Source organism: Magallana gigas, chromosome 3 (assembly GCF_963853765.1).
Source record: "Magallana gigas chromosome 3, xbMagGiga1.1, whole genome shotgun sequence".
Taxonomy (NCBI): Eukaryota; Metazoa; Mollusca; class Bivalvia; order Ostreida; family Ostreidae; genus Magallana; species Magallana gigas.
The window spans coordinates 10,843,667-10,863,826 of record NC_088855.1 but is presented as its reverse complement, the minus strand read 5'-3'; the positions used below and the strand labels follow the sequence as shown (position 1 = coordinate 10,863,826).

Genomic DNA, 20,160 nt, shown 5'->3' with positions numbered 1-20,160 from the left:
AAAACTTAAAGATCTGGTCTACAAAACCATGAATTAAGTTTTCCTTTTAGGTGTTTGGGAGTAAAGAAGATAATTTTTAAACACTATATGCATTAACACCTATACATCCATTTGGGCCCTGTCCTAGAGTCAAAACCCATACTCCAGGGGACATGAAATTTAAAATTTTAGCAGGGGACTTCCTGGTAAACATAATTATGAAGTCAGTTTTTCATACAGATGTGCGATAATAGAGAAGAAGATTTTTATACATAATATGCATTATCACTATATCCCCCCTCCAAAGTCCTGAACCCCTGACCCAGGGGCCATGAATTTCACAATTCTAGCATGTGTGGGAGTAGAGAAGAAGATTTTTGAAAATGTGGCTTTTTTTGCATATTTGGTCCCGCCCGTGGCACCCCAGGGGTGGTAGAGTCATGAATTTCACAATTTAGATTCTTCTTACCATAGAGATGCTTCACGCCAAAAATGGTAACAATTGGCCTAGTAGTTTTCAAGAAAAAGTTAAAAATGTAAAATTGTTACAAACGACGCGCGACGACGGACGAAGACCAATTGCAATAGGTCACCTGAGTGACTCAGGAGACCTAAAAATATCTAGCATGACGAGGGAAACCAATTGTACTGGTAATCTAATAGTATGTCAAACAAGTATTCCTTTTAAAGGAATGATCAGCAATAATGATACATGTATATAGATAGGTAGAAGCAATCAACATGATCAGTTTGATGTAAAATAATTTAAAAAGTACTGTATTTTTACAAAATATAGAATATTTTGAATCTGTACACCATAATTTCATCTTTATAAACCGTCAACAAATTTAATTAAAAAAAAAATTGGGGAAAGACGTTCGTAAACTCCTTGTCTAGTTTTATATTTTTAACGTAATTATTAAATGTTATTGTATCTTCTTCTTTAGAATACTGAGTAGGGCTCTTCAAAGAGCATTAACACGTATAGAAAGAAAGAGTTGTATCAAAATAATTGAATGCGACTGAAAAACATTGAATGCCATCATAACTTGCTATTGAGGTCGCATTATAACGTAACCTTGTTTATAAATCAAGCCGTCTTCCTAGCTATTATGCAATATCAATAGATCCGAGGTCAGTTCATGGAGCATCTTCTTATGATCAGTTCATCGAGGTCAACTGCATTACTGAATGAATCTTTCGATCGAAATTCTTATGCGTGAGACAAAATGTGCATTCTTGAATTAACAGGTCGAACTGTATTTAATGTATGTTTGCATTTCCTAAGGTAAATGAATTGAAATAAAATTGAGTAAAATGTTATATAAATAGTAAACCAAACCTTCAAGTTTTTATAAGAACTACTTATGCAAGCGGAATGTGTGCGCACGTGGAAGCATTTGCCGGATGCCTCATATGGACACAACAGTGATCGGCTGAAGCCGATCACAATAAAACAACATTTAAATCTGACAAATTTGAAAGTTAAGCCCCCAAGTTTAGTTTTTTAAAATGCTATAAAAAATATCCTTACTGTTTATTTTTTCCTTCATCAATTCAGATCCTTCTGTATTCTCTTCATCTTTACTTGAAGATTTCATAATACCATCATCCCCCTGAACTGCTACAGTTCCATACTTCTGTTTCATCCGTTTATACACATCTTCAAGGTGTTTAAACTGCGAGTCATTATCGCAATACTTGTTCCACATAGATCTTATCCTTTCAATGTCTGCACCAACATGCGTTTCATCATCTGGAGGTTCATAGTCCCAGCCTCTGCTTGGAGGTTTTATATTCTCACAGAAGTTACGTAGCATTGCAAATACCAAGGATGTATCCAATTGGCTATAGTCATTGATATCTTTCAGACTTTGAAGATCTTTTATTAATTGTTCGGAGAAATGTTCATTGACAGATTTTGAATGAATAACAACTTTCTCTTTCAAATCATTGACACGAAGTTCTTGTTTCAGTATGTGAACTAGATACTTCATAAGCTCTTTAAGTTCTTCTATTTTCTTTTCGGGTGGTTCAACATTTGTGTCTGTAAAATAAAACAAACACAATAAATAGAAATATACTAGGTATGTCAAGTCGGTCAATTTTTAGTACTCGGTTACTCGGACGTTTTTCCGATCGAGTACCCGGGTACTCGGTTAAAGTGTAAATAAATATGAACAAGTACATTGATAACTGTAAAACCTTAGTCACTTTTGTAGAAAAAAACCCACATGATCTAATGGGAGGTTTCCCCGTAAGTGTGTTTCCGTTGTAAGAATTATAAGCACTTAGTATTTCAAGACCTTTGAAGTCGGTGGCGGCATTTTAGGTCTGTTTAATTTCTCTACTGTGGGCTATCTAATTTATATAATAGACTATATCAACGATGTTCAGTGAAAACAAATCATTGAAGTAAGCCAAAAATAAGGGTAGAAGACAGCCAAAGGTGAGAAAAGCTAGGTAACAGGTGCTTGGTCACGATAATTACTATATAAACACTGCCACGGGCGATAACGGTCATTTAGCATATTTAGAGGCGTAAGAAATCCTAATTACTGTATGTACAAGTGCAATGGACATTTTAAGTTTTAAAACCGATGTTTTAATGCATTACATGTATTAAATAAACTTAGAAATATTAAAAAATATATATCTGAGTAACCGAGTACCGATTTTAGTACATATATTCGATACTCGGACATTCGATCGTGTACCCGGTTAACCGGGTACTCGTTGACATCCCTAAAATATACATATCAATGAACTTGTTGACTCTCTTCTTTTCATATGTTTGTCATAATGCCAGAAAACTGCATTTATCATGGTTGTGGTTTTGGTTGATTTTTGCTGTCTTTTAAATGTTTGCAATGCTTCAGTAAAGCATTTCTCATAGTCAAGTAACATTTGAGTGTCAGTCATCGAATTATAAGCTTCTAGATACAGTGTTTAAAATTTATTGGTACGAAAACAAAGCTAAGCTGGGTCATTTTTTGTTTTACAATTTAAATTCCGATAGGAAAATTCCAGGTTTAGATGTAAAATTATTGTGACAAATGCTAGCAACTTTTTATTTATGTTTGAAACAAATTAACAGATAGAACATTCAGCTTGAAATGAACTTTTAAATGTATATATTGAACAAATGTAAACAAAACATTGCATACGCCTTGAATACATAACAAAGAATTGTAAGCTCTGCATCTTGCTTATAACTCTACAACTGACAATTAAATTTTGGATGATCATTAGAAATTCATTACTGAAGCATTGTAAATAATAATAACAATAATAAAGAAAAACAAAAGACCCATGGGCCACATCGCTCACCTGAGGAACAATAGGTATGATAAAATAAGTTTATGGAGTCATAATACAAATTATCTGGACAATGTACAATAATACATGTAGATCCTGTATAAATAAAATCCATTTCCCCCCTTGATATTCTTCTGTTTATAATCATTAGTCACTTTTCTAACAAGATGATTTTATAGTCACTAGACTTTGACCCGTGCGTGCACGGGTTGACATTGCATATCGGACACTTACGAATAGGTACATCGACACAGTTTATTATTGAAATTTGCATAACAAAGCTATAAGCCTACAATAATGGTATTAATTTCACTACACTTTCCCTAGTTTGGTAAATCTAACTGTGTCTCGGGAAAGGCACTCCCCACAGTTAGAATGCCTCCGTTATACCCGTAATGTAGCAGAAAATTGCAGAATCGCTCCGGAACGATTATGGAGAAAGTTAATGAAGTTGCCTTGAAAATAACAGTCAAATTCATCACAACAAACCTTTTTCAGACTGCAAATACCTTTTATCTAAAAAATTTAATCCACAGAATGGAAGAATTCAACACCTTTTCACCAACGTACACGTATTTTCTTTGTATAACTGGGTCCGTAGGACATTATTCATTTTTACGATAAAACATATTCTATCTTCACTCTAACAAATATAGTGTAACTTTTTCGCATGTAATCAAATATTTTTTGTCATCACGAAGACAAAAGTAATTAAGTACTTACATGTACTTGAAATGTATATTTGTTATTTTATACTTTCTCTCATAAGAAATCATTAATATATATGAACAGAATATATAGCAAAAGTCCAATGAAAATTTACCCGTATATGTATTATCATTTCTGAGTTTATTCATGCAGATGTGATATTGTGGAAACGTAAACTAAAGATCCCGTTAGCGTGAATGTATTGCGCAAGCGCAAGATTGTAAAATCCAAAAAATCCAAGTGATTTCCGGGAATTTTTTAGGAATTTTCGTTGATTATTAATTAGCGAAGCTTAACTGAGAAAAAATAAAAACAAATTGGTAATCTTCAAGTACCAATTATGTTTAAAATATATAAAACAAAAGACAGTATTCTTCCGATTTCTCGGTATTAAAGACAAAAAATTCGAGTCTATTATTTTAATATAGTAGTATAGATATCACATGTGAGTATTGCAGTTCTGAAGAAGATCCTTAACAATTGTTTATATATGGGATATAAAGCTAAATCAAGCTCTGAACCTTCTTGTGAGGCCAAAGAATTGTCCTGAAGTCTGAACAATTATTAAAAATCATCTGGCTGATTAGTTTCTGAGAAGAAGATTTTTAAAGATTTACTCTATATATTCCTATGTAAAACTTTAACACCCCCCCATGTGGCCCCATCCTACCCCAAGGATCATGATTTTCACAACTTTGAATCTACACTACCTGAGGATACTTCCACACAAGTTTCAGCTTTCCTTGCTGATTAGTTTCTGAGAAGATTTTTAAAGATTTACTCTTTATATTCCTATGTTAAACTTTAACACCCCTCTATCATGGCCCCATCCTACCCCCAAGGATCATGATTTTCACAACTTTGAATCTACACTACCTGAAGATGCTTCCACACAAGTTTCAGCTTTCCTGGCTGATTAGTTTCTGAGAAGAAGATTTTTAAAGATTTACTCTATATATTCCTATGTAAAACATAGACCCCTGATTGTGGCCCCATCCTACTCCCAAGGGTCATGATTTTCACTACTTTGAATCTACACCGCCTGAGGATGCTTCCACACAAGTTTTAGCTTTCCTCTTTCCTGGTTGACTAGTTTCTGAGAAGAAGATTTTTAAAGATTTACTCTATATATTCCTATGTAAAACTTAGACCCCCCATTGTGGCCCCACCCTACCCCCAAGGTTCATGATTTTCACAACGTTGCATCAACACAACCTGAGGATGCTTCCACACAAGTTTCCTCTTTCCTGGCTGATTAGTTTCTGAGAAGAAGATTTTTAAAGATTTACTCTATATATTCCTATGTAAAACTTCGACCACCCATTGTGGCCCCATCCTACCCCAAAGGGTCATGATTTTCACAACTTTGAATCTACACTACCTGAGGATACTTCCACACAAGTTTCAGCTTTCCTTGCTGATTAGTTTCTGAGAAGATTTTTAAAGATTTACTCTTTATATTCCTATGTTAAACTTTAACACCCCTCTATCATGGCCCCATCCTACCCCCAAGGATCATGATTTTCACAACTTTGAATCTACACTACCTGAAGATGCTTCCACACAAGTTTCAGCTTTCCTGGCTGATTAGTTTCTGAGAAGAAGATTTTTAAAGATTTACTCTATATATTCCTATGTAAAACATAGACCCCTGATTGTGGCCCCATCCTACTCCCAAGGATCATGATTTTCACTACTTTGAATCTACACCGCCTGAGGATGCTTCCACACAAGTTTTAGCTTTCCTCTTTCCTGGTTGACTAGTTTCTGAGAAGAAGATTTTTAAAGATTTACTCTATATATTCCTATGTAAAACTTAGACCCCCCATTGTGGCCCCACCCTACCCCCAAGGTTCATGATTTTCACAACGTTGCATCAACACAACCTGAGGATGCTTCCACACAAGTTTCCTCTTTCCTGGCTGATTAGTTTCTGAGAAGAAGATTTTTAAAGATTTACTCTATATATTCCTATGTAAAACTTCGACCACCCATTGTGGCCCCATCCTACCCCCAAGGATCATGATTTTCACAACTTTGAATCTACACTACCTGAGGATACTTCCACACAAGTTTCAGCTTTCCTTGCTGATTAGTTTCTGAGAAGATTTTTAAAGATTTACTCTTTATATTCCTATGTTAAACTTTAACACCCCTCTATCATGGCCCCATCCTACCCCCAAGGATCATGATTTTCACAACTTTGAATCTACACTACCTGAAGATGCTTCCACACAAGTTTCAGCTTTCCTGGCTGATTAGTTTCTGAGAAGAAGATTTTTAAAGATTTACTCTATATATTCCTATGTAAAACATAGACCCCTGATTGTGGCCCCATCCTACTCCCAAGGATCATGATTTTCACTACTTTGAATCTACACCGCCTGAGGATGCTTCCACACAAGTTTTAGCTTTCCTCTTTCCTGGTTGACTAGTTTCTGAGAAGAAGATTTTTAAAGATTTACTCTATATATTCCTATGTAAAACTTAGACCCCCCATTGTGGCCCCACCCTACCCCCAAGGTTCATGATTTTCACAACGTTGCATCAACACAACCTGAGGATGCTTCCACACAAGTTTCCTCTTTCCTGGCTGATTAGTTTCTGAGAAGAAGATTTTTAAAGATTTACTCTATATATTCCTATGTAAAACTTCGACCACCCATTGTGGCCCCATCCTACCCCCAAGGATCATGATTTTCACAACTTTGAATCTACACTACCTGAGGATACTTCCACACAAGTTTCAGCTTTCCTTGCTGATTAGTTTCTGAGAAGATTTTTAAAGATTTACTCTTTATATTCCTATGTTAAACTTTAACACCCCTCTATCATGGCCCCATCCTACCCCCAAGGATCATGATTTTCACAACTTTGAATCTACACTACCTGAAGATGCTTCCACACAAGTTTCAGCTTTCCTGGCTGATTAGTTTCTGAGAAGAAGATTTTTAAAGATTTACTCTATATATTCCTATGTAAAACATAGACCCCTGATTGTGGCCCCATCCTACTCCCAAGGGTCATGATTTTCACTACTTTGAATCTACACCGCCTGAGGATGCTTCCACACAAGTTTTAGCTTTCCTCTTTCCTGGTTGACTAGTTTCTGAGAAGAAGATTTTTAAAGATTTACTCTATATATTCCTATGTAAAACTTAGACCCCCCATTGTGGCCCCACCCTACCCCCAAGGTTCATGATTTTCACAACGTTGCATCAACACAACCTGAGGATGCTTCCACACAAGTTTCCTCTTTCCTGGCTGATTAGTTTCTGAGAAGAAGATTTTTAAAGATTTACTCTATATATTCCTATGTAAAACTTAGACCCCTGATTGTGGCCCCATCCTACCCCCAAGGGTCATGATTTTCACTACTTTGAATCTACACCGCCTGAGGATGCTTCCACACAAGTTTCAGCTTTCCTGGCTGATTAGTTTCTGAGAAGAAGATTTTTAAAGATTTACTCTATATATTCCTATGTAAAACTTCGACCCCCCATTGTGACCCCACCCTACCCCCAAGGGTCATGATTTTCACTACTTTGAATCTACACTACCTAAGGATGCTTCCACACAAGTTTCAGCTTTCCTCTTTCCTGGCTGATTAGTTTCTGAGAAGAAGATTTTTAAAGATTTACTCTATATATTCCTATGTAAAACTTAGACCCCCCATTGTGGCCCCACCCTACCCCCAAGGTTCATGATTTTCACAACGTTGAATCAACACAACCTGAGGATGCTTCCACACAAGTTACAGCTTTCCTGGCTGATTAGTTTCTGAGAAGAAGATTTTTAAAGATTTACTCTATATATTCCTATGTAAAACTTCGACCACCCATTGTGGCCCCATCCTACCCCCAAGGATCCTGATTCTCACAACTTTGTATCTACACTACTTGAGGATGCTTCCACACAAGTTACAGCTTTCCTGGATGATTAGTTTCTAAGAAGAAGATTTTTAAAGATTTACTCTTTATATTCCTATATAAAACTTTAACACCCCCCATTGTGGCCTCACTCTACCCGCAAGGATCATGATTTTCACAACTTTGAATCTACACTACCTGAGGATGCTTCCACACAAGTTTCAGCTTTCCTGGCTGATTAGTTTCTGAAAAGAAGATTTTTAAAGATTTACTCTATATATTCCTATGTTAAACTTAGACCCCTGATTGTGGCCCCATCCTACCCCCAAGGGTCATGATTTCCACTACTTTGAATCTACACAACCGGGGGATGCTTCCACACAAGTTTCAGTTTTCCTGGCTGATTAGTTTCTGAGAAGAAGATTTTTAAAGATTTACTCTATATATTCCTATGTAATACTTTGACCCCTGATTGTGGCCCCATCCTACCCCAAAGGGTCATGATTTTCACAACTTTGAATCTACACTACCTGAGGATACTTCCACACAAGTTTCAGCTTTCCTTGCTGATTAGTTTCTGAGAAGATTTTTAAAGATTTACTCTTTATATTCCTATGTTAAACTTTAACACCCCTCTATTATGGCCCCATCCTACCCCCAAGGATCATGATTTTCACAACTTTGAATCTACACTACCTGAAGATGCTTCCACACAAGTTTCAGCTTTCCTGGCTGATTAGTTTCTGAGAAGAAGATTTTTAAAGATTTACTCTATATATTCCTATGTAAACCTTAGACCCCTGATTGTGGCCCCATCCTACTCCCAAGGGTCATGATTTTCACTACTTTGAATCTACACCGCCTGAGGATGCTTCCACACAAGTTTTAGCTTTCCTCTTTCCTGGTTGATTAGTTTCTGAGAAGAAGATTTTTAAAGATTTACTCTATATATTCCTATGTAAAACTTAGACCCCCCATTGTGGCCCCACCCTACCCCCAAGGTTCATGATTTTCACAACGTTGCATCAACACAACCTGAGGATGCTTCCACACAAGTTTCCTCTTTCCTGGCTGATTAGTTTCTGAGAAGAAGATTTTTAAAGATTTACTCTATATATTCCTATGTAAAACTTCGACCACCCATTGTGGCCCCATCCTACCCCCAAGGATCATGATTTTCACAACTTTGAATCTACACTACCTGAGAATGCTTCCACACAAGTTTCAGCTTTCCTGGCTGATTAGTTTCTGAGAAGAAGATTTTTAAAGATTTACTCTATATATTCCTATGTAAAACTTAGACCCCTGATTGTGGCCCCATCCTACCCCCAAGGGTACTACTTTGTATCTACACTACCTAAGGATGCTTCCACACAAGTTTCCTCTTTTCTGGTCTTATGGTTCTTGAGAAGAAGATTTTTGAAAATTTCTCAAATTTTTTCATTAATTTCTAATTATCTCATCTTGAAAAAGGGTGTGGCCCTTAATTTTCGCAACGTTGAACCCCCTTTGCCTAAAGTTGATTTGTGCCAAGTTTGGTTAAAAATGGCCTGGTAGTTCTTGAGAAGATGTTAAAAATGTGAAAAGTTTATGGACAGACGGACGACAGACATAATGTGACCACTGATCAGAAAAGCTCACTTGAGCTTTCAGCTAAGGTGAGCTAAAAGACTGACCAAAATTGTGACCTAGCCTTTTAACCCTGCCTGGTCTGATTTTTTTGCCTATTACATTATTAATCTATTTTCAATGCAAACCAATTATCTAAAAACTTTAAACCCTTTCACCAATTTGCAGTGATACTGAATATATACGTAACTAGATCTCGTTACGAGTAACGATTAGGTCTTCCGCCCGATTTTATTTTCATATGATATGATGAAATATCGATATTCTCTGCCAAATCTGCGATCTTGGTGAATCCAGGTTTTTTGTCTCGAGACCGAAAACGGACGAACAAAAGAGGTTTATGAAAATAAAAGCTAGGTTTTTTTTATACATTTGTTTAGTGTACACCACTGTTAATCATGGAAGATGAAACACCAAAGATAATCAGTTAAACTTGTGAAAAAAATAAATTGTTTGAACTCTTCTGGTGAGTACCGGAAGTGACGGTTGACAAAAGAAAACCCGTTAAATATATCTTCAATCGATTGTCTATCATTTATAAAAGTTTGTGTCTCAATCACTCACAGTGACTAAAATCTCGCTGGTATCAATTTTGTAAAAAGGCTAGGTACCAAAGATATTTGAAATCTTGATTGTTTTCAAGTTATCTGTAATACAGTTTACGAGTGTCTTGGCCCCTCATTTAAGGGGCCAGTCCCTTTTTCTTGAGTTCAATCGAAAGGTCTCACGAATACTAACATTTTTTGTTCTTACACCCATCTAAAATTGTTGTTCATTTTTGAGATACAAATGATTGAATATTTTAGGTACCAGCCCTCTAGATCCTTAATGGGGGCAGACTTTAGAGTTTTGATTAGTGGAATCGATTAGAATCATCAATGCAAACATTTTCTTTTCTACATTGCCTAACAAAATATGTCTCCTTCTCAAGATATATTGCATCAAAGTTTAAGTACTTTGGCCCCTTAAAATCCCTAATTACGTCATAAATGGTTGTGAAAATGATTTTACCTGATAAATATTACTACAATCAACAACTTTGCTTCTATCTTGCATTACAAAATTTTGATCGTTTTTAAGTTATTTGTAATAGAGTTTACGAGTGTCTTGGCCCCTAATTTAAGGGGCCAGCCCCTTTTTCTTGATTTTGTTGGAAAGAACGTTTAATTATCTATTACTTTTGTTATATATGTCTTAACAAAATACCAACTGATAAAAAGATACAGATGAAAACGTATGAAAATTTTGAATGAAAATTCGTACTCAATTTTCGAGCCCAGGCGAGCTCCAAGAAATGGCACCACTGGCGTAAAACAACATAATAGTGCACAACTTCAAACTATAGACTACCTATCCTGAAAATTTCATAGTCATATCTCTGATAGTTTCTGAGATCAGCTCTGCACAAAATAGGTCGTGAAAATGTGCAAAATGGCCGATAAATCGGTACCGGAAGTGACGACAGAAAAAATCTCAAAAATGTATGAAGTTTACATCAAGTCCCATCTTCTGTGAAAAAATGATTGAAATCGGTCGAATAGTTTTTGAGAAATCGCGTGCACAAAATTTGTGGAAAAAAATAATAAGAAGAAGAAATCGTACGAAAACTATAAGGTCTTCCGTTGGAAACGGAAGACCTTAAATATGTTATTTTTGTTCATATTCCTCATTCTATGGTTTTGAGTAAAATAAATCAAACTGAACTGAACAAAATTGGTCTCCTTCCAAAGATAAAATGAAAGAAAAAGGTAAGCAAACTAGCTCACATACCCCACGCTCCCCCATTACTTGACAATACTAGACATAATGAATGGCATGGTACCCATTATTGATATACATTGTAAAGTAATTATGTATATTGAAAATTATTACTAAAAACAGTTAACTGTTGAATCATTTTTATTTGTGGGGGTCAATATTTATGGGCAGCCAAAATATTCCTGGTTCGTGGGGTTGTATTTCGTTGATAGCAAGTTCTGGATAATTTTAATAAGTATCAAACAAATGTATATAAACTCATGGAGATGTAAATTCGTAGGCAAGGATTATCCACGAAAGCCATGAACATTGGTCCACCACAAACAATAAGGATTCCACAGTAAACAGTAATAGAGTAATACACGGCATATTTCTGCTCTCTTCGTCTTCTATCTTGTAGGATATTTAGAGAACAAAAATCATCATTTAATTGCCATCGAGGTGTTCATTTGAAAAAACCTCAAAGCTTTTTGCATTTACAAAATGTATAAGAACTAGATCTCGTTACGAGTAACGAGTAGGTCTTCCGTCCGATTTTGTTTTCATATGATACGATGAAATATCGATATTCTCTGCCAAATCTGCGATCTTGGTGAATCTCGGTTTTTTTGTCTCGAGACCGAAAACGGACGAACAAAAGAGGTTTATGAAAATAAAAGCTAGGGTTTTTTATACATATGTTTAGTGTACACTACTGTTAATCATAGCAGATGAAACACCAAAGATAATCAGTTAAACTTGTGAAAAAAATGAATTGTTTGAACTCTTCTGGTGAGTACCGGAAGTGACGGTTGACAAAAGAAAACCCGTTTAATATATCTTCAATCGATTGTCTATCATTTATAAAAGTTTGTGTCTCAATCACTTACAGTGACTAAATTCTCGCTGGTATCAATTTTGTAAAAAAGGCTAAGTACCAAAGATATTTGAAATCTTGCTTGTTTTCAAGTTATCTGTAATATAGTTTACGAGTGTCTTGGCTCCTCATTTCAGGGGCCAGCCCCTTTTTCTTGAGTTCAATCGAAAGTTCTCACGAATACTAACATTTTTTGTTCTTACACCCATCTAAAATTGTTGTTCATTTTTGAGATACAAATGATTGAATATTTTAGGGGCCAGCCCTATAGATCCTTAATGGGGACAGACTTTGGAGTTTTGATAAGTGGAATTGATTAGAATAATCAATGCAAACATTTTCTTTTCTACATTGCCTAACAAAATATGTCTCCTTCTCTAGATATATTGCATCAAAGTTTAAGTACTTTGGCCCCTTAAAATCCCTAATTACGTCATAAATGGGTGTGAAAATGATTTTACCTGATAAATATTGCTACAATCAACAACTTTGCTTCTATATTGCATTACAAAATTTTGATCGTTTTTAAGTTATTTGCAATAGAGTTTACGAGTGTCTTGGCCCCTAATTTAAGGGGCCAGCCCCTTTTTCTTGACTTTGTTAGAAAGAACGTTTAATTAAGGTCTTCCGTTTCCAACGGAAGACCTTATAGTTTTCGTACGATTTCTTATTATTATTATTATTATTTTTTTCCACAAATTTTGTGCACGAGATTTCTCGAAAACTATTCGACCGATTTCGACCATTTTTTCAGAGAAGATGAGTCTTGATGTAAACTTCATACGTTTTTGAGATTTTTCCTGTCGGCACTTCCGGTACCGATTTATCGGCCATTTTGTACATTTTTACGACCTATTTTGTGCAGAGCTGATCTCAGAAACTATCAGAGATATGACTATGAAATTTTCAGGATAGGTAGTCTATAGTCTGAAGTTGTGCACTATTATTTTGTTTTACGCCAGTGGCGCCATTTTTTGGAGCTCGCCTGGGCACGAAAATTGGGTACGAATTTTCATTCAAATTCTTCATACGTTTTCATCTGTGTCTTTTTATCAGTTGATATTTTGTTAAGACATATATAACAAAAATAGTAGATAATTAAACGTTCTTTCCAACAAAATCAAGAAAAAGGGGCTGGCCCCTTAAATTAGGGGCCAATACACTCGTAAACTCTATTGCAAATAACTTAAAAACGATCAAAATTTTGTAATGCAATATAGAAGCAAAGTTGTTGATTGTAGCAATATTTATCAGGTAAAATCATTTTCACAACCATTTATGACGTAATTAGGGATTTTAAGGGGCCAAAGTACTTAAACTTTGATGCAATATATCTAGAGAAGAAGACATATTTTGTTAGGCAATGTAGAAAAGAAAATGTTTGCATTGATGATTCTAATCGATTCCACTAATCAAAACTCCAAAGTCTGTCCCCATTAAGGATCTATAGGGCTGGCCCCTAAAATATTCAATCATTTGTATCTCAAAAATGAACAACAATTTTAGATGGGTGTAAGAACAAAAAATGTTAGTATTCGTGAGAACTTTCGATTGAACTCAAGAAAAAGGGGCTGGCCCCTTAAATGAGGAGCCAAGACACTCGTAAACTATATTACAGCTAACTTGAAAACAAGCAAGATTTCAAATATCTTTGGTACTTAGCCTTTTTTACAAAATTGATTCCAGCGAGATTTTAGTCACTGTAAGTGATTGAGACACAAACTTTTATAAATGATAGACAATCGATTGAAGATATATTTAACGGGTTTTCTTTTGTCAACCGTCACTTCCGGTACTCACCAGAAGAGTTCAAACAATTCATTTTTTTCACAAGTTTAACTGATTATCTTTGGTGTTTCATCTGCTATGATTAACAGTAGTGTACACTAAACATATGTATAAAAAAACCCTAGCTTTTATTTTCATAAACCTCTTTTGTTCGTCCGTTTTCGGTCTCGATTCACCAAGATCGCAGATTTGGCAGAGAATATCGATATTTCATCGTATCATATGGAAACAAAATCGGACGGAAGACCTACTCGTTACTCGTAACGAGATCTAGTTATCTACTATTTTTGTTATATATGTCTTAACAAAATATCAACTGATAAAAAGATACAGATGAAAACGTATGAAGAATTTGAATGAAAATTCGTACCCAATTTTCGTGCCTAGGCGTGCTCCAAAAAATGGCACCACTGGCGTAAAACAAAATAATAGTGCACAACTTCAGACTATAGACTACTTATCCTGAAAATTTCATAGTCATATCTCTGATAGTTTCTGAGATCAGCTCTGCACAAAATAGGTCGTAAAAATGTACAAAATGGCCGATAAATCGGTACCGGAAGTGCCGACAGGAAAAATCTCAAAAACGTATGAAGTTTACATCAAGACTCATCTTCGATGAAAAAATGGTCGAAATCGGTCGAATAGTTTTCGAGAAATCTCGTGCACAAAATTTGTGGAAAAAAATAATAATAATAACTAGATACCATCTCGTTACGAGTAACGAGTAGGTCTTCCGTTCAATTTTTTTAAACGATACCATTAAAATATCAATAAAATTTCAGAATTTCCACTCAACCCCTCCCTTTCAGATAATGTTTACGATATTTCAAAATCCTTTAAAATGCTTGACAAAGTGTTTTGCTTTTTCACATACAACACATTAAACGTTTAAGATTTTAGTCCCCTAAAATCCCTAACTACGTCATCGGTGGGTGTGGCAATGAGTTTTACAAACTAAAATTGTTACGATCAACAACTTTGCTTCTATATTGCATTACAAAATCTTTATCGTTTTTAAGGTATTTGTAGGAGACTTTACGAGTCTCTTGGCCCCTAATTTAAGGGGCCAGCCCCTTTCCCTAGAGTTCAATGAAAAGGTCCTACGAATACTAACATATTTTGTTCTTACAACCACCTAAAATTGTTCTTCATTTTTTATATACAAATGATGGAATATTTTAGGGGCCAGCCCTCTAGATCCGTAATTGGGACATACATTGGTGCTTTGATTAATGGAATCGATTATAATCATCAATGCAAACATTTTCTCTTCTTCAATGCTTAACAAAATATGTCTCCTTTTCTAGATATATTGCGTCCAAGTTTAAGTACTTTGGCCCCTAAAAAAATCCTTATTACGCAATAAATGGGCGTGGCAATAATTTTTCTTATAGATATTGTTACGATCAACAACTTTGCTTCTACTATGCATTATAAAATCTTGATTGTTTTTAAGTTATTTGTAATAGAGTTTACGAGTGACTTGGCCCCTAATTAAAGGGGCCAGCCCCTTTTTCTTAATTTCTTTTCAAAGGTCTTAAGAATACAAACATTTTTTGTTCTTACACCTATCTTAAATTGTTGTTCATTTTTGAGATACAAATGTTTGAATATTTAAGGGGCCAGCCCTCTAGACCTTAATGGGGACAGAAATTCGTGTTTTGATAAGTGGAATCGATTTAAATCATAAATAAAAACATTTTCTCTTCTATGATGTCTAACAAAATATGTCTACTTCTCTAGTTATATTGCGTCAAAGTTTAAGTTCTTTGGCCCCTAAAATTCCCTAATTACGTAATAAATGGGCGTGGCAATGATTTTTTCTAATAGATATTGGTCAACAACTTTGCTTCTATAATGGATTACAATATCTTTATCGTTTTTAAGTTATTTGTAATATAGTTTACGAGTCTCTTGGCCCCTAAAAAAGGGGCCGGCCCCTTTTTCTTGATTTTGTTGGAAAGAACTTATAATTATCTACCACTTTTGTGATATATATCTTAACAAAATATCAACTGATAAAAAGATACAGATCAAAACGTATGATAATTTTGAATAAAAATTCGTACCCGAGTTTTGTGCCTAGACGAGCTCCAAGAAATAGCGCCACTGGCGTAAAACAACACAATAGTGCACAACTTCAAACTATAGACTACCTATCCTGAAAATTTCATAGTCATATCTCCGATAGTTTCTGAGATCAACTCTGCACAAAAAAGGTCGTAAAAATGTGCAAAATGGCCGATAAATCGGTACCGGAAGTGACGACAGGAAAAATCTCAAAAATGTATGAAGTTTATCTCAAGTCTTATCTTCTGTGAAAAAATGGTTGAAATCGGTCGAATAGTTGTCGAGAAATCGCGTGCACAAAATTTGTGGAAAAAAATAATAATAAGAAGAAATCGTACGAAAACTATAAGGTCTTCCGTTGGAAACGGAAGACCTTAATAAAAAAAATATGTATATGCAAAATAATGACAAACACTTGGAGAATTTTTAGAAAATTCTTATTACCGAATCCATGTCCAAGTTACACTCCGGTTACAACAGTATACTTATCATTACACATATAACAAATCAGTATGTATACCATACACACGCAAAGCAAATATACAACAGTATTAATTAGCTAGTCAAACAAAATCAGTTGATATTATGCTTGTCAAAAGGGTGCTGTTTAATATAGTAATGCATTAGATTTAAAAAAAAAGGAGGAAGAAATATGTTAATATTAGCTTGAAAAAGTTTAAGCTAGTTAATACCATAATTTAAGCTTTAAAGAGATGGATATATCTTTAATTTTTGCAAAAAGCTAATTTAATCTATCAGCGATTCTTTATTGACATCTAATCTCTTCTTATTTAAAGATATTGACAAGAAGAAAAACATATTTCGTAAGGGTATTTAAATTTGACATATTTTATCCATTGAAAGTTTTTGGAACACTTCGCACAATTTTTCAAGATTACCACCCTGATAATTCATTGTCATTTGCAATGCAAGTTTCCATAAATATTTATTTTGAAATATATTTCTGCATTCTTTATCCTCACATTTTATTAGAGGTGTTTCAAAAGAAAAATCTTAAGACTTATTTATACTAGTAGATCAATTATCATTTAAACCGAAATGCATTTATAGATATTGAATACGTTAGGAAATTGTGATAAATAAAAATCTTGGAATAGAGTATAAACTACCTTTTTATATATCAGTGTATTTCAGATATGATATCATACACTGTAATGAAATTTTACATGTATTTCGAGTAAAACGTTTCTCCTCAGAATTATGAATTTTATACTCAGATTTTTGCTAATGGGGTAAACGAGATAAAAATGAAACATTTTTAAATCTTATTAATATCTTTTAGAATTTAAACACAGAAGGGATTTTCACAAGACCTAGTTGAATTTCTGCTGGATGTTTGTGTATTAAACCATTCTGGTATTAGGATACGACAAGAAATAGCCGGACTTTTTAATTTTTCTCTGTTCTTAGTGTTGATTTAGATCCAAATAAAAATAGGCATCAAGCTGTCTTAATTAAATACTGTAAAATCAGAAATATTCGTTGAGGATTAAATTTTGTTATTTTCGTTGCAGTATAAATCAATGAAATTAAATTAATGACGATCTTTTTAACCCAAATGTTAATGAATATAGAGTTTATTACGATGTGACAAAATGAAATGCCAGCGAAATCTTATTTCGTTTAAAAGCAACATTTTGACTCGACAAAAATATGTGCTTCTATAGAAGTTTATCTAAAAAGATTAAAAGCTATTCTGTTAGATAATTAACACACTCTTATTCTATTAACATTTTTGTTCTTCTTCTTTAATACCTCCAGTATTGCTGGTATTTGTTACCTTTTCTAAGTTTAAAAATGTGGCTACATTGATAGTCTATCTTTAAAATGTCTTTTGTTTAGATAATCAACACAAGATCAAATTGTAATTGTCAAGTTACCTTTCTTTGTTTTTGTCTTTTCATGTAGAGCCCAAAATTCTGGCTTTTCTATAAAGTATACAAATGTTACAAAATATTCATAACATAACCATATTCACTTGTATCTTAATTTAATCAAATACTATACATGATGTTAATCTATGTAAATGAATATTACATTAAACAATTAATATTTAATATAGATATGTTGTTTGTTGCTTTGAAACTAAAAAGTTTGTGCATGATTTCATCATTTTTCTCATAAATTAAAGAATTACCATTATTATAAATAACATAAAGTATTGAATAAGAAAGTTCCTAGTGTGGTGAATCTTTTTTATCACGCGCATTTCTAAAAAGGGGGATCCCGGGCCCCTTTGCCTGGAAAACTCAAATTTATTAAATTCATATTGTGCAATTCCTGAAAACAGGCCTTGGACCCCCCTGGAAAACAATATTATCCTTCAGAACCCCCCTCCCTGGAAAAATGTTCTGGATCCGCGCATGCTGACATATAATATAGTTATGTTTCTTAATTCCATAAACTGACCCCCCCCCCCTTAAAAATAGCCCCTTTCAATTTTGATGATTAAATGTATCATTTAGAACAAGAAACAGCTGGACTTTCGAATATTTTACTCTGTTCTTAGTGTTGACTCAGTTCCAAATAAAAAAGGCATTCAACTGCCTTAATTAAATATTTTCTCCAAAAGGATGAGTAAGCTATTCTGTTAGATAATAAACACACTCTAATTCTATTTACCTTTTTGTCCGTCTTCTTTAATACCTCCAGTATTGCTGGTATTTGTTACCTCTTCTAAGTTTAAAAATGTGACTACATTAATATTCTATCTTTAGAATGTACTTTGTTTAGTTCAATCAACCCAAGATCAAATAGTATTTGTCAAGATACCTTTCTTTGTTTTACAGGTTTTAGTCTTTTCTGGTTAAGCACTAAAAATTGGCTTTTGTGTTAAGTTTATAAGGGTTACAAAATATTTATTACATAACCATGGTATACAATTGTATCGTTTTTTAATAATATACATGTATTATACATGATGTAATTCTGTGAAAATGAATATTGCAGGAACCATTAACAAAGACATCAAACAAGTATTGTTTGCTGATTTGAAAAAAAGTATGTGTATGATGGTTCATTATTTTTTATAACTTCAAGTATTACCACTATTATGAATCATATAAAACATTAAATAAGAAAATTTCGTAGTGTGATAAATCTAGCTTATCATGCGTGGATCTAAGGGGGTGGGGTGGAGTGTCCTGACACTCCCTCCTCAAAATTTTTAATTTATTTAATTCACATTGTAAAATTCCTGAAAATGGGCCTTGGAATCCCCCCAAATCCTGGAAAACAAAAAAATCCCTTTGAATCCACCCTCTGAAAAAAATCCCTTTGAATCCACCCTCTGAAAAAAATTCTGGATCTGCGCATGCTTATACATGTAGTGAAGTTGCTAAATTCTATAAAATTGATACCCCTAAAAATAATTAGCCTTTGTAATCAAAATATCTTCATAATATGAACTTGAACACCAATTGGAGTCCCTACCTGACAATTCGTTTTAAAAAAACCTTGAATCAACTAGATTGAAGGCTGGTTATATTAAGGTATCTCTCTTCATCAAGGTTTATACTTTTTATGATACTATGTCAAAAGATAATGGTTTACATATTCTGTTGAATAGTGTGTATATATCACTTTTGTTGAATATAATCATAGCTCAATGGTTAAAGTATCGGTCTTGTGTAACACATATCAGGAGTTCGAATCATTTTTGAAAGCATAATTTGTTTATCAAAAATGATTTTTTTTTGGCCTATTTGACTTATGGATGTCTTGTAAATCGTGCTTCACGCTATCTTTCATAAAAAAAAAATACTCTGCTGATTTGATAAACTGTTTCAAGTTGTAGTGAGCCACCTTAACTTAAATAAACTTTAATAATCTTTTCACCAAAGGATGATATATGCAAAGTTTTGCTGAATTTGGCTCAGTACCAGGAGTAGTTCTGGAAAGTGAAAATGTTCAAAATTTTACGAATGGTCAGACAGGTGCTACATATAAGTAATCAGAAAAACTACTTTAACTATTGAACATGAGTGAGCTACAAATCAAGGTCCTAAGGATATTGTGTGAGATTACTGGTATCGCAACAATTTGAAATTCTAGCAAAGACATAAAATGGGCAACAAATTGAACACAACATCATTCTGCATTGATCTAAACTACATAGGTATTCAAGTGTTTTATTAAATTAGAGTTTATCCTAGTAAGTGG

The 20,160-nt window shown here is 34.1% G+C and overlaps 1 protein-coding gene across 2 annotated transcripts in view; it reads right to left on the bottom strand.

Moving 5' to 3' along the window:
• LOC105327203 (uncharacterized) overlaps positions 1 to 20,160 on the bottom strand; it is a 210,932-nt gene that overhangs the window by 3,410 nt on the left and 187,362 nt on the right. The window contains exons 9-11 of one of the 2 annotated variants that reach the window (XM_066078479.1): positions 18,622 to 18,675; positions 17,880 to 17,927; positions 1,514 to 2,026 (exon numbers count right to left, since the gene is read on the bottom strand). In XM_066078479.1, coding sequence (XP_065934551.1) covers positions 1,514 to 2,026; positions 17,880 to 17,927; positions 18,622 to 18,675 — 615 coding nt within the window. The remainder of the gene's footprint in view (positions 1 to 1,513; positions 2,027 to 17,879; positions 17,928 to 18,621; positions 18,676 to 20,160) is intronic. The other variant, XM_066078483.1, reaches the window with a different exon arrangement.